This window comes from Ailuropoda melanoleuca, chromosome 4 (assembly GCF_002007445.2).
Source record: "Ailuropoda melanoleuca isolate Jingjing chromosome 4, ASM200744v2, whole genome shotgun sequence".
Taxonomy (NCBI): domain Eukaryota; kingdom Metazoa; phylum Chordata; class Mammalia; order Carnivora; family Ursidae; genus Ailuropoda; species Ailuropoda melanoleuca.
Genome location: NC_048221.1, coordinates 56,954,064 through 56,966,957, shown reverse-complemented (window position 1 = coordinate 56,966,957; position 12,894 = coordinate 56,954,064). Strand labels below are relative to the sequence as shown.

Here is a 12,894-nt window from a genome sequence, read left to right as displayed (position 1 = left end):
ACACGGCTTTACATTTATGTAGTGCTTTACAGTATGTGTGCGTGTGTATGGGTGTGTTGTGTGTATGTAGATGCCTAGGGCTCTGTTTCTTCATCCCCTTGTGAGGAGAGTGGTAAATCCCCCCCCAGTCACACGCACACACACACACACACACACACACCCTAGAAGCAACTGAAATGCTAGGAGGCTTAGCTAAACTCACAGAAGAGAAGAGATGTGGTCCAGAAAACCCAGCTCTGAGCCTTAGACTTCTCATACGGCACAGCAGAAAGTGACAGGGCTCTTCTCTCTCTGACTTTTCACAAATGCAAATACTTCTAGGAGGGTCTCACCTAAAGCCACTGTTACAACACTAATTAGCAGTTCATGTCTTTGCAAGGTGCAGATAGCAGCCAGCCGTGTGTGAGGAATGAGGACATGGAGATGTCCAGGGAATGAGGGGTGCCTGGAAGGGCAGGTTGGGGCTGCCCTGGTGGAGTATGGGAAGGGCACAAGTGGGCACAACGTGACGGGGTGTTTCTTCAGAACTGTTCCTGCAGCCACAAGGAGGGCAGATCCTAGGAGGCTAGGCCCAGGACTGGAGGCCCAGCAGGTAGAAAGTCATTGGCTACTTTAGGCCGGAGGTGATGAGGGCAGAGCTGAGGTAGCAGGCAGAGTCCAGAGACCTGCAAGGTCTAGAGTGAGCTGAATAGCAAGAACTTTGTTCGTCCTTCAAGTATAGATTGATAAAGTAAGAAAGCTGACCCCAGGTTCATGCGGCTCCCAGTCCAAGTTGGGGAAACAGGCGCATTAGAGGATTGCCGCGCTCTGAGAAATGCTGCCGAAAGGCACGGTACAGAGCACTGAGAAGGGAACATCAGTTTTGCGTGGGAGGTGGGAGAGGAATGACACTGCCCAGCGGAGGGGATGTTGTTGGGTCTCAAAGCACAAATCAGAGTTTCTCAGAAGGGCAGGGGAGAATTGGCAGAAGAAACAATACAGAGAGCATGACGGAGGCTTGGAAGATGGCAAGTTGTCTCAGGTGAAGGGCAGAGCTCCCCAGGGGCAATGTCAAGGTCATTCATTATGGAGGGCCATCTCAAAGGGAGAGTCAGAGGCCACTCTGCAGAGTTGGAGAGTTCTAAGTTGTAAGCTGAGAGGCGGCACGGAGGAGAAGCTGCAAGGGGAGAAAGTAGCAGGAGGACCAGTGTGGTGTACGAGTGCAGGATGGCCTCATAAGACGGTCGTGAATGAATGAAAGCAGTGATAATAGGGAGCAAGGAAGGGTGTCGAGAGACAAGTGGGGGCAGAGGTTCTTGCATCTGGTTGCCAGCTTGATCCAGGAGCCCCAGGTCCTCATTCAGGCACTGGGCAGGTAATGGTGGTGGTCGATGCAGGAAATGTAGGGGGTGGACTTAATGAGAAAGCACAAGAAGAGGAGAGTTGAGGAAGCACAGTGCCTGACAGAAGGCAAGAGGAGCTGAGAGTGGGGTCCTGTGACGGATGGGACCCGACTCTGAGAAGGGCCGACAGGGATGTCCATGCTCAGCTAAGGCTTACTGAGCAGGCTCTGTAGCAAAGCTTAGGAGTCCTTGCTTAGGTTCCAGCCACTGCCCTGAGCCCCTCCCTCACATCCCAGCAGCCTATCTGATGCCCCCACAGGTTGTCTCCTGGGTGCTCTGGACTCCACAGGGCTGACTCTCCACCACCGTTGTGGGGTCGTGTTTGACCGCCCTCAGGAAATGACCCACCTGCTCCCTTGGGGCACTGCTTCCACTCTCTCTTTGTAACATGGCAGCCGGTGATCCTTCCAGAGTGGAAATCAGATTATATCATTCCCTGATCAAACCCCCCAGTGACTCCCTGCCAACCTGTCCTTTCCCTGCATCTGTTCTTCTCTTGAATATCTTCCAACCATGCTCCCCTTGCTTTCCCAAGAACATGCCAAGTGTCATCCGTAGTTCCATCTTAGGACGTTCCCCTGAATCTTATTCCCCTCTTCACATCTACCCCAAGTCACCCTGGCAGAGAGGCCTGGATCAACCTATGTAAAATAGTTCCCACCCCATCTTGTTGCTCCTTATCCCCTCACCTGCTGCGTCCTTTTATGACACTTGTGAGTAGAATTGTTTTCTCATTTTTCCGTATCCAGACTGTTAGCTCTGTGAAGGAAAGGACTTCATTTCTCCTGTTCACTGCTATGCCCTCTGATTGCATAGCAAGGCTTGGTGATCCATAGGCGCTCAGTAAATACCGGTTGAATGAATGGAAGAAACAAATGAACCCTGGCACCCTGGGCAAGCTTGTACCCATTGTCCACTGCACCCTCAGAGCACCCCTGAAAGATGGGTCTGCATTTTCCCCCACGGGACCAGGAGGTAACAGGCTCAGGGAGAGGGAGTCATCTTCCCATGCTGCTGTGGACCCTGGAACCCAGCAACCTGAAGGGATGATGGGCTCTCCTCTGGGGGTGAAAGGTCATGGGCAGAGACAGAGGCATGTCTGGTCCTGGGGGAGACGTGCCTATTGGTGCCTAGTAGCAGCCTTACTGGTCTCTAAAGTTGAGACACAGTCATATACCCACATTAGGAATTCAGGGCGGGTACCAAGTTTAAGGTCAGGGTAGCTGTTGTGGAGAATTACAAGTTGCATGGAAGGTTCAGATGAGGTTGAAGCCCTAGGTTTGTGGCCATTCTGGGGGCTGGAGGAAAGATTCCAGGTAGGGCCATCCTGGGGGGTACAGGGAGGATCCCAGGTAGGGCTGTCCTGCGGGGTGCAGGGAGGAATATGGGGGATCCCAGGTAGGGCCATCGTGGGGGTGCAGGGAGGATCCTAGATAGGGCTGTCCTGGGGGGTGGGAGGTCCTGGGTGTGGCCTGACCATACATGGCTCTGACAGTTCAGAGAGTAGGCCTGGGGATGAGGAGACCATGGAAGGGAGGAGCTCTAGCACTGGAGGGTCCCAGATGGACATCACTGAGTGCAAGCAATGGAAGGAAAGATTGTTGTGCACCCCCTTCTACAGTAAGTGCTGGAGCAAGCCTGGAAAGAGAGGTCATTTCTCCACATGACGGCAGAGTAGGAGCTGGAGCTGGTGGGTGCTCAGGAAGAGGGAAAGAGACAAAGATGTAGTTGTGTGACTTTGTAAGTAGCCAGGAACCAGATGTTAAGCCATTTCGCAAAACTGAATTTCCAGTCTTTGCCAACTGTGTTGCTGATCACATGTCCTGAGATTTAGAAATTTTTATGTTGACTATTTGACTCTTTACAAAAGACTTACATGCATTTCTTCTTTGTGTTTTTTATTATTTTCAAGTCAGAGATTCTTTAAATCCTGAATACATTAATTTTTTTCATTCCTCTTAAAATTTAGCATTCCTGTGAGCTTTGAGAAGCTTTTGGTAATTGGGCTGGTGAGTTCCACATCTCCTTGGATGACTGGACTTAGCCATGTTGACAGCACCTTGGCCTGGGGCTCTTCTGTCCTCACTCTGTTTCTCTCAGGTTCTGGGATTTTTTTTTTTTTTTTTTTTTTTTTTCCCCCTCACCGCTGGNTTCTGTGACCTGCACAGATTTTGCTGGCAATCTCCCCCTGCACTGGGCAGCCAGGATCCCACACTTCACATTTTTCTACGTTGGCTTTGAGTCCTGTCTGCATGGCCTTTGGCTTGTTAAATTTCTCCCTGGGGGACAGCTAGGCACAAAGGGAAGGCCAGGCACTGAGTGGGAGGCTGATGGACCTGTGTTCAGGTCCTGCCTCTTTCCCCTGAGGTTCTGGCCCCCAGGGTGGGACCCTCTGCCTCTCTGGGCCTCGTGTCTTTGTGTGGCAGAGGGATGGACATTCCTGCCTTGAAGCACTGCTCGGGGCGTGGAGGGGCCAGCCTGTTTGGGAGTCCCTGCCCTGAGCCTGGCCTGAGCAATCCTGTGGAACCTTGTGAGCGACGCGTTCCCATTTGACGGTATGGTGCCCTCCCCGGTGCCCACAGGGTGAGAAAGCAAACTTTCTCGATTGATGACACAAATGACCACATCTCCCTTGTGTTTTTGCATCTTTTCTAATGGTACTGGCCTCTACTTCTGTTCACTCGACAAATTTTTATTGAGGGCCTACTATGCAGCAGGCATGGCTGGAGGCTCTGGGTATAGATCAGCGAGCAGTACGGGGGGAAAACCCCTCCCTTTGTGGAGTTTACATCCTGAAGCAAACCTCTCCTACTCTTACTATTCCCAGATCTCTCTTCCAAATATATTTGTTGGTTAATATGCATTTGACTATTAAGTTCTCAAAACACTTATTGAGAGTTTACTGTGTGCCAGGCACTGTTCTAAGCATTTTATATGCACTATCTCATTGGCATCTATACCAGTTCCCACACAACCATATGAAGGAGGCTCTGTTATTATTCTCATTTTTCAGACGAGAGGCTAAGGAGGCAGACACAGAGGTCTGGACACTGGCCTGTGGTGTACACACTGTAAGGGCTGCATCCTGACTCCAGGGCCCATACCCATCCTCGCTGCTGCAGCTGCCTCACTTATTCCCAGGATGGTCCTTAGACCTTAGTTTAGTCTTTCCTCTCCAACAGAAGTGCCACGTAGACTCTGTCCCGTGACACCCGGCAGAGGTCCACACACACAGTAGACAACTTATGAATGCTTGTTGCTCAGGTGCAAGTCTGCATGGCCCCCGAAGGGGCTTTCAGGCCCAAGAGCCACTCCCCTGCAGGCCATCACACTGTCTTCTGTTCTAGGACAGCAACAGCTCGCTCCACTGCCCGGCTAGTGGGTTAGCTCAGGCTCCCCCCTCCTGCACCCTGCCCCGCTCTGGTCCCTCATGGCTCCACAGTGGGGGCAGCAGGACCACTTCTGTGGCCCGCGACATGTTTTCTTGTCATCCCCTTCTGAGCCTTCTCACTGTGCCTCCCCTCACCATCACGCTGTCTTTTGATCTCGCAAATCCAGGCCCTTGGAGAAATCAGACAGTATGAAATATGAAAACTGCCTGGGAAGTAATTGAAGAAACACTGTGACTTTTGAAAGCCATAGAGATAACACTCACACCTTCTTACTCACGTTATTTAATTTTTAATGGCAGATTTAATTAATGGAGATCAGGTCTTCTGGGTTCAGATGTGTGTACGGAGCAGCTGGAAGAGGAGGGGTGGGTGGCTGTTTATAGGGTGGAGGAAAAGGCTCCAAAATCGGGACGGTGAAGAGTCTAACGGGGAGGAAAGATCACCCAGAGATAATAGCTCACGATCACTGGGTGCTGGTTGACGTGTGTGGATTCAGTACAGTGTGTTTGGAGTGGTCTCCCTGCGACGTTTAAACGGGTGATAGGACTCCTTGCAGGCACAAGGCCCAGGCCTCCCCAGGCCCTGTAGGACTATACTGCAGGCAATTCCAGGCGCTCTGCTGGTACCGCACTCCATCGTCCACACAGCTTCCAGAATGTTCTCTGAAACACACATCTCCCCTGCCACTGCCTCACGTAAGAAGTAAAACCCGTGGGCTGTGGTCCAGGCTTCCGGCCTGTGGTTGAGAATCCCACATGCCCAGGTCCCGAGCTGTCTTCGTCTCCAGCCCCTCCCCTTGCTTCTGGTAAGCTATAGCATCTAACGTCTGGTGTCCCTCCCTCTCCCTCTCCTTATTGGCTCGTTTATGCTCATCATGTAAGACTCCATTCATTAAAAGTGCATGTACCCTTTGGCCCAAGAGTTTGACTTCTAGAATGTACTCTTCAGTTAGCGCTCACTCATGCACAAAGTTAAAGATGCCATGATGTGCCTTTCAGCATTGCTTGTGATCATGGAACCTACGATGGAGTACTAGTAAGTGGGTAAAACGGATGAAGCGTCTGAGTAGTTAAGACACAAGGAGCGGTGTTGTGTCCTGTGTGGTGCTGTGGGTGCGCGTGGTTGAACTGGCTCACAGGGCCAATGTGTGGGCGGGGAGTGCTGGGGTCCAGGCTGGCCAAGAGGCTTACTGGTCGCTGTATTCCTACCCTCTGCCCTTTGTGCTTTTGCCCTTTTAAACCATGTATAAGTATTATTTTTTCAAAAACATTGTTTAATATAAAAAAGAATTTTAGGCCTTGATTCAGGTGCTAGCTCCCAAGAAAACAGTCTGATGGTCTCTGCCAAACTGTCCTTTCTGCTGCCCCCACAGCATGTAGGACAGTTGGCTGAGCATCCCATTGTAATTGTGACGTTGTGTTGTCTGGGAGCCCCATGAGGCTGGGGAGCAGGGGTGGTTGTCTTGGAATCCCCTGGCACTCAGCAGGTTCTCCGTATGAGCATGGGTGGCCCCCGTCCTTAGAGAAGCCCACCGTGGTGGTATGGTCCAGGGGTCTGCAGAATGTCCTCCTCCTCCTGGCAGAGGGTCTGAGTGGACTCCAGCACCCTCAGGAAGGCGTGGTGGACACAAGGACTGGGCTCAGCATCCCCAAGGCACAGACCAGGGGAGCCGTACAGGGGACGCTCTGTGATGCATGGTCCCAGGGTCTGCTCAGGCAGATGACATGGCAGACTTGGCGGGGAGGGCAGGCACAACAGGAAGGGGAATTCCTCTGAGTCATTCTGAGAGACAATAGAGGAAGCTGCAGCAGGATAATCACAACCACTTCTTGGCCTGTGGGCACTTCCTGTGACAAATCTCGCCGACCACATGTTCGGTCTGAGCTCGTAAGTGACTCCGCTGCTTGCTGAGCTTGCCCTGGCCGGGCTGCGTGGACATGGAGTTGCAGAGGCACTGGGGTCCCAGCAGCCCACCCTGGAAAGGGACATGGACAGACCATGGACCACAGGCCTAGGAGACAGTGACTTGACACATCTCCAGAGAGGAGAAGGCCTGAGCCAAGAGACTGTCTTGTGGCAAAGAGAACTGACAGGGTGGATGAAGGAGCTTCGTAAGGCCCGTGCCCACCTCAGAAAGTCCAGTGATGCCATGACTATGGCTGTGGTGGGCAGGGTGGGTACAGTGAGCCTGCCCCCACTCAACCCTGTCTCTCAGCCATCCTGCGGGGGAGTGGGAGCCCTGTCTTACCACGAGGAAATAAACTCCAGGAAGTAAATGACTCACTAAAGAACACAGACCACATGTGCCCAAGAAAAATGGAAATGTGGGCCTATGGACATGCTGTCTTTTGTGAGGGCCCGTGGACAGAAGGGTCAGACTGAGTGTAAATGATCCCCATCAAGGACATCACAGAAGAGCATCTCCGTGGAGCGGGAGAAGCCCTGGGCCTGTGTCCTTACTCCCACGCCCAGGGCAGTCCATGTTGGTCGAATGTCAGACTGGTTGAGGCAAAATTATAATCTCTTAGCTGGAACATCAGGGCTCCAGGGAGAAAACATGGGGCAGCTTGGAGTCAGCACAGCCCTGCAGGAGCCAGAACAGTTCTGGCTGGGGGGTGAGGGGGGAGGAGAACCCCTGTTTATTTCATGCCTGTTGTGTGCTGGGAGTGTTTGCATTTCCCATATGCTATGCCTGATGGCCGGCGGAGAGAGGCATGGGCTATCTCCCCGGTTCTGAGGTGGGGACCTGCCAGGCTCACTCAGCATTTAGGGGGTTGAAGACCCAGCACTGGGCTCACCCCAGCACAGCCCAGAGCAGTATTCTGGCACCCAGGCTCCTGCTGGAATGGGCCCCAGGTGTTCCCTCAGGCACACTCCCTTCTGTGGGCCCTCCCCCTTTGGCTCTTCCCCAAGGCAGGTACCAGGATGGGAGTGAGGGCCAGGTTCCCACCGAGACTCTGCCTTTGATAACCCTGCAGGTGTCTAGGGGAGGTGATTCCTACCCCTGTCTTGGTTACCTTCTCTGCTGATGGATGATGGGATGCCATGGGGGTAAGGCGGTTCCCCTGCATGGCTCTGATCTGGGTACCTGTCACCTTTTCCATTTTGTCTAAGGAGTAAATTGTTCCTTTGGGGCCAGGCTATCTCTGTGCCTGGTAGAGTGCGGAGATCCAGGCTTGGAGTCCGACAGGCATGCACAGGGGCACAGCTCTGTGACTTCAGGGTCCCTTTACCCGCCTCTCAAACTTCTTGCAGGGACTGACCCCTGCCAGTGGGAGGCACCTGAAGCTGGAATCTTCCGTGTACCCATCTGTAAAAGAGGGGCAACCACCCCTCCCACACAGGTTCTGAAAAGAGTCTGGCCCAGGTCTGCAAGGGTAAGCAGGCTTCACATGGCACCTGTGCTATCCTGTCACCCTCACCTGAAAAGTCTGGCTGTTGGCCTGTCTTGGGCTATCCTCTGGGGTGTCATTCTTGAGACTGCTTCCTGCAAAAAATCAGTCTATCCACTCTGAGCCTCAAGGTGCTCCACCAGGAGTGTGGTGGCAGGTTGGGTGAGCAGGGGTGTTTTTATTGGTCTCTTCTGGAAACGAGTGGAAAGTGCTAGGTTCTGGGCCTCTGAGGCATAAAGAAGGGGAGTAACTTTAGCCCAGCTTTGTCTTACAGCAAGGCCGGGCTGTCCTCTACACCAGTCTGGTCTGTATGTGCACACTTACTAGGTAACCTCGGAAGGGATGGAGGTGCATGCCTTTGGTACCACGCTGCAGCTCTGGGCAGGGAGCCGCCTTGCCAGGGAACATGGTGGTCATGGTAGGCAGCAGAGCATGCACCCAGCTGGGAACCAGACACCTGGGCTACGGTCTTGGCACAGCTACTTGCTGTGTGGCTTTGGGCAAGTTGTTTCACCTCTGGGCAGCAGAGCCCACCTACCTATAAAATAGGGGTTGGACCAGATCAAGTCTCAGCATGCTTTTTCTTTAAACGCAGCAAGTATTTTAGTCTCTGTTTAAACTACTCACCTCTGCTGTTGTAGCACAAAAGCAGCCATTGACAATGATTAAACAAATCATGAGTGTGGCTGTGTTGCAATAAAACTTTATTTACAAAATCAGGTGGCAGGCCATGAGTGGTGGATTGCCAACCCCCGAACCAGAGGACCCACATGTCCCTCCAGCCATTGCTACTGTAGGATTCTGCAGCCAAGGTTGGCCCACGGTGGGTGGGAGCTGGACCCGAGCAGTGGATCAATCACTGATCTGCTTTGATGCTGGTCAAGAAATTAAAATCTGTCAATTTTTAGCATGGTTGCTCCCATGAGGGAGCCAGAGGGAAATTTCAATCTTTGGTAACCAGTTCTGTTTTTCTCTTTGTAGAATACCGAGATGTATAAACTGTCTTCCCAGCAATTCCATGAGGCAGCTTCGAAAATGGAGGGCACGATAAAGTAAGAATTTGCTTATTATTTTTTGTAAACTTAGCCTGTATTTGTAAGAATCACCACACATAGCTTGAAACCTGCCACCACCTGCCTAATTTCAAATTTCTCTAATAACCTAGACAACCATCTGCTCCTTGGTCTCTCACCTGGATATGAGGCAGCCATTGGTCATCTCTAATTGGCCAAATGAACACTCAGCTCTTCCCTGGCTCCCTGGCAGTGGGAGTGGCTGTGGCAGACTGGCAGACTTGTTTCAGGCCTGATGTGCTGTGGGCTGGGCTACAGAGTGGCCATTAGGCTCCCGAGGGAGTCAAGGAATGGGTGCTGCTGCCCACCCCCAATTTGTGGAGGTAGTTTTCAGAGAAGCCTGTTCCCTGAGGGCAGCTCTGTGTGCCTGGCCCTGAGCCATATACCTCTTGCATGCTGACATGCTCAGGGCAGCTCCCATTTTACTCCCAGAAGGATTGGTGCTTAGGGACACTGATGGCTGGCTGAGGTTGCACAGCACTGAGTGCCAGTGTCCAGTCCCCTGTCTGTCCTGCGAGGGAGGCCTCAGAGCCAGAACATTAAGGAATGGCAGGTACATGCAGTGTGTCTATTATAACTGCACCCTGCTTCAGGGTGAAATCACAAGATGGTCTGCAGAGGGTGCTATGGAAGGGAGAGCTGAGGGGCGCCTGGGTGGCACAGCGGCTAAGCGTCTGCCTTCGGCTCAGGGCGTGATCCCTGCGTTCTGGGATCGAGCCCCACATCAGGCTTCTCCACTAGGAGCCTGCTTCTTCCTCTCCCACTCCCCCTGCTTGTTGTCCCTCTCTCTCTGGCTGTCTCTCTCTCTCTGTCAAATAAATAAATAAAATCTTTAAAAAAATAAAAAATAAAGAAGGGAGAGCTGGGCCTTGCGCTCTGGGTCCTTTGTGTGAAGGTGGTCTTTGTGGACCGGGCCAACTCCCTCTTCCTCCCTCAAGGGTCTCTCCCTCCCAGGCGTAAATCAGGGTGATTCCATGTGCAAACTGGTCACAGTGCAGAATGGCTAGGGGTTGGACGTGGCATGACGAAAAGGAATCATCAGAGGGAGGTTTGGGTGACTAGGAGGTGACAAAGTGCTTATAAATACAGCTGCTGATGCAAACCGTGCAAAGAGCCAGGAAGGGCAGTGGGAACAAATGGACTCGGTACAAATCTGGGGTGCAGCATGGGGCATCTGAAGCTAGGAGGCCATACTGCTGGAATGGACTACAGAACAGCTTTGCAGAAGAGTAGGTTATCTTGGGATTTCAAGTCCTGGAGCATAACAGGAGACTCAGCAAGCAGGTAGAGACGGAAAAGTCTTATGTCTGCCTGTTAGGATCCCAAAGGGGGTTCTGGGTGTGAGCAAATGCTGTGAGCTGCATAGACCTCAAGGAATAGAATGTTCCAGCTGCTCTCACAGAGAAGGAATGGCAGGTACATGCAGGGCTAGTTCATCCAGGGCTGCAAGTTCATCCAGGGCTGCGAGATACTCAGAATAATGCTCAGTGAGAAGGAGAGGTTGAGAAGCAGTCACACCCCAGACGCTGTGGGATGATAGCCACCCCAATAATGTGATCCCTAAAAATGGACAAAACTATAGTGCAGTCCCTTGCCGGAGCCCATTCCCTGAACTATCTGTGGGGCAGTGTTGCTGGATCTGTAGCCCCTCTCCCTCTTTACCTGGATCATGGAATAGCCTGCCAAGGGGAAGAGGCTCTGGGGAAAAGCCAGGCAGCTTTACTGTCAGTGACCATGCCATTTGCCACCTGCCATGTGGCCCACCATCCTGAGAGTGGAGACTCCTGGCCTCCTGGTCCCTAGGATTAGTGCATTTGACTTTGCTGTCACATTCTTTCTCACCCTCACGTCTTCTGAAGGCAAAGGGGAGATGGCATGTGAGTGTCTTCTTAATCTGAGAGAAGTGAAAGGTTTTTTCAAAGGTTTACAACATCCCTTGATAATTACTACTATATGCTAAGCATATGACTAAATGGAGGTGCTCTGCAAGGCACTTCCATTGTGTCCTCTCATTTCCTATTGTTGGCATTTCACAGATGAAGAACTGAGGCTGGAGAGGTGGGATGCCCCTTACCTGGTCCATGATTACACTCCAAGCTGGGGTTGAGCTTCACTTAGATGCTTCAGAGCCACGGCTCTTCTCCATGTGTCTTTGCATCTTTGCTGTCCCTCGAGAGCCCCTCTGAATGTGAGATGGGCATTGGGATGGCACTGAGCCTGCCTGGGCTCTAGAGTCAGGCAGACCTGGAATCCAACCTGGCCCTGCCTCTTACTGGCCAGTCCTGTGGTGTTGGGCAGGTCACTTCATCTCTCTGATTCCCTCATGTGCAAAACAGAGCTGATACCCCTCTAATGCTTTGAGTGAGATAACACAGAGAAAGTAGACCTCACGTGTCAACAGTTGGTGGTGGTGTTTTGACCGTTATTAATAATGGCAGTCATTTGAATCTCCGTTGCAGCACCCAGCTTGGCATCGTGTGGCACAGATTCAATAAATAGAATTTACTAAAAAAATAAAAAAATAAAAAATAAAAATTGCCTTTGCCCAAGCAGAGTAAACAGGAAGCAGTGCAGAATTAGAAATTATTTTACTTAAACATTGGGGATGGAGGGAGGTATCCTTGATTGGGAGATTTCTTGGATTAGCAAATGATTGTAAATTGCATCGTAAATGCCACAGAAATAAATGCCAACTGCTGACAGCAGTAATAGTTCTCTTCCAAGACAGTGAGCATCTTTTAATAACTTCGAGTAAACAGAATGGTTACTTAGGTGGCTAACTAGATGTCCGTGTATTCATTTGTTCATTTAACATACATGTATAGAGTGTCTACTCTTTGCCAGGCACCATGCTAGGTGCTGGTGATAAAATGATAAACAAGACAGCTCCAGTTCCTGTCAGCAAGGAGCTTGTCATTTGGGGAATGACAAACAATATTTTTAAATTAATTGCATAAAAAGCAATTGCTCAAACAATGATTGATTATGGTAATGAGCCATGAAAGAAAGTGTTTGAATTAAAAGGCACATGTCTTGGGGCGCCTGGGTGGCACAGCGGTTAAGCGTCTGCCTTCGGCTCAGGGCGTGATCCCGGCGTTATGGGATCGAGCCCCACATCAGGTCTTCCTCTATGAGTCTGCTTCTTCCTTTCCCACTCCCCCTGCTTGTGTCCCCTCTCTCGCTGGCTGTCTCTATCTCTGTCAAATAAAGAAATTAAAAAAATCTTTAAAAAAAAATAAAAAAATAAAAGGCACACGTCTGAGGACCCTAATGCAGACTTAGATGTTTGGGAAGGCTATTCTGAGGAAGTGACATTTAAACGGATTCCTGCAGGATGAGGGGGGTTTGGCCAGAGGAAGGAAGGGGAAAGAGCACTTCAAACAGAAGTTTCCACGTGTGCAAAGGCCCAGGGGCAGGAAGTTATTTAGCATATTAGAGGAGTTGAAAGGCTAGTGTGACTGGAGAGGAATGAATGAGAAGACAGAGACAAGGATGAAGGCTGAGAGACCAGGACTAAGATGTCAGCAGAAGCCAGAACACACAGAACTTTATAACCATTTTAGAGATTTCACTTGTATCCCAAAATTAGTGAAATACCATTTCAGTTAGCTTGCTTTCTTTTTCTTTCTCCCTTTCTCTTTCTCTCTCTCTCTCT

General features: G+C 51.1%; 1 protein-coding gene across 3 annotated transcripts in view; it reads left to right on the top strand.

The window, feature by feature from the left end:
- The window catches only part of CHCHD6 (coiled-coil-helix-coiled-coil-helix domain containing 6), a 238,782-nt gene that overhangs the window by 185,537 nt on the left and 40,351 nt on the right, over positions 1 to 12,894 (top strand). For all 3 annotated transcript variants that reach the window (XR_002143494.2, XM_011229722.3, XM_034658882.1), the window contains exon 6: positions 9,148 to 9,218. Coding sequence is in view for 2 of the 3 variants with exons in the window: in XM_011229722.3 (XP_011228024.1) it covers positions 9,148 to 9,218 (71 nt within the window). In the remaining variant the exon portion in view is untranslated. The remainder of the gene's footprint in view (positions 1 to 9,147; positions 9,219 to 12,894) is intronic.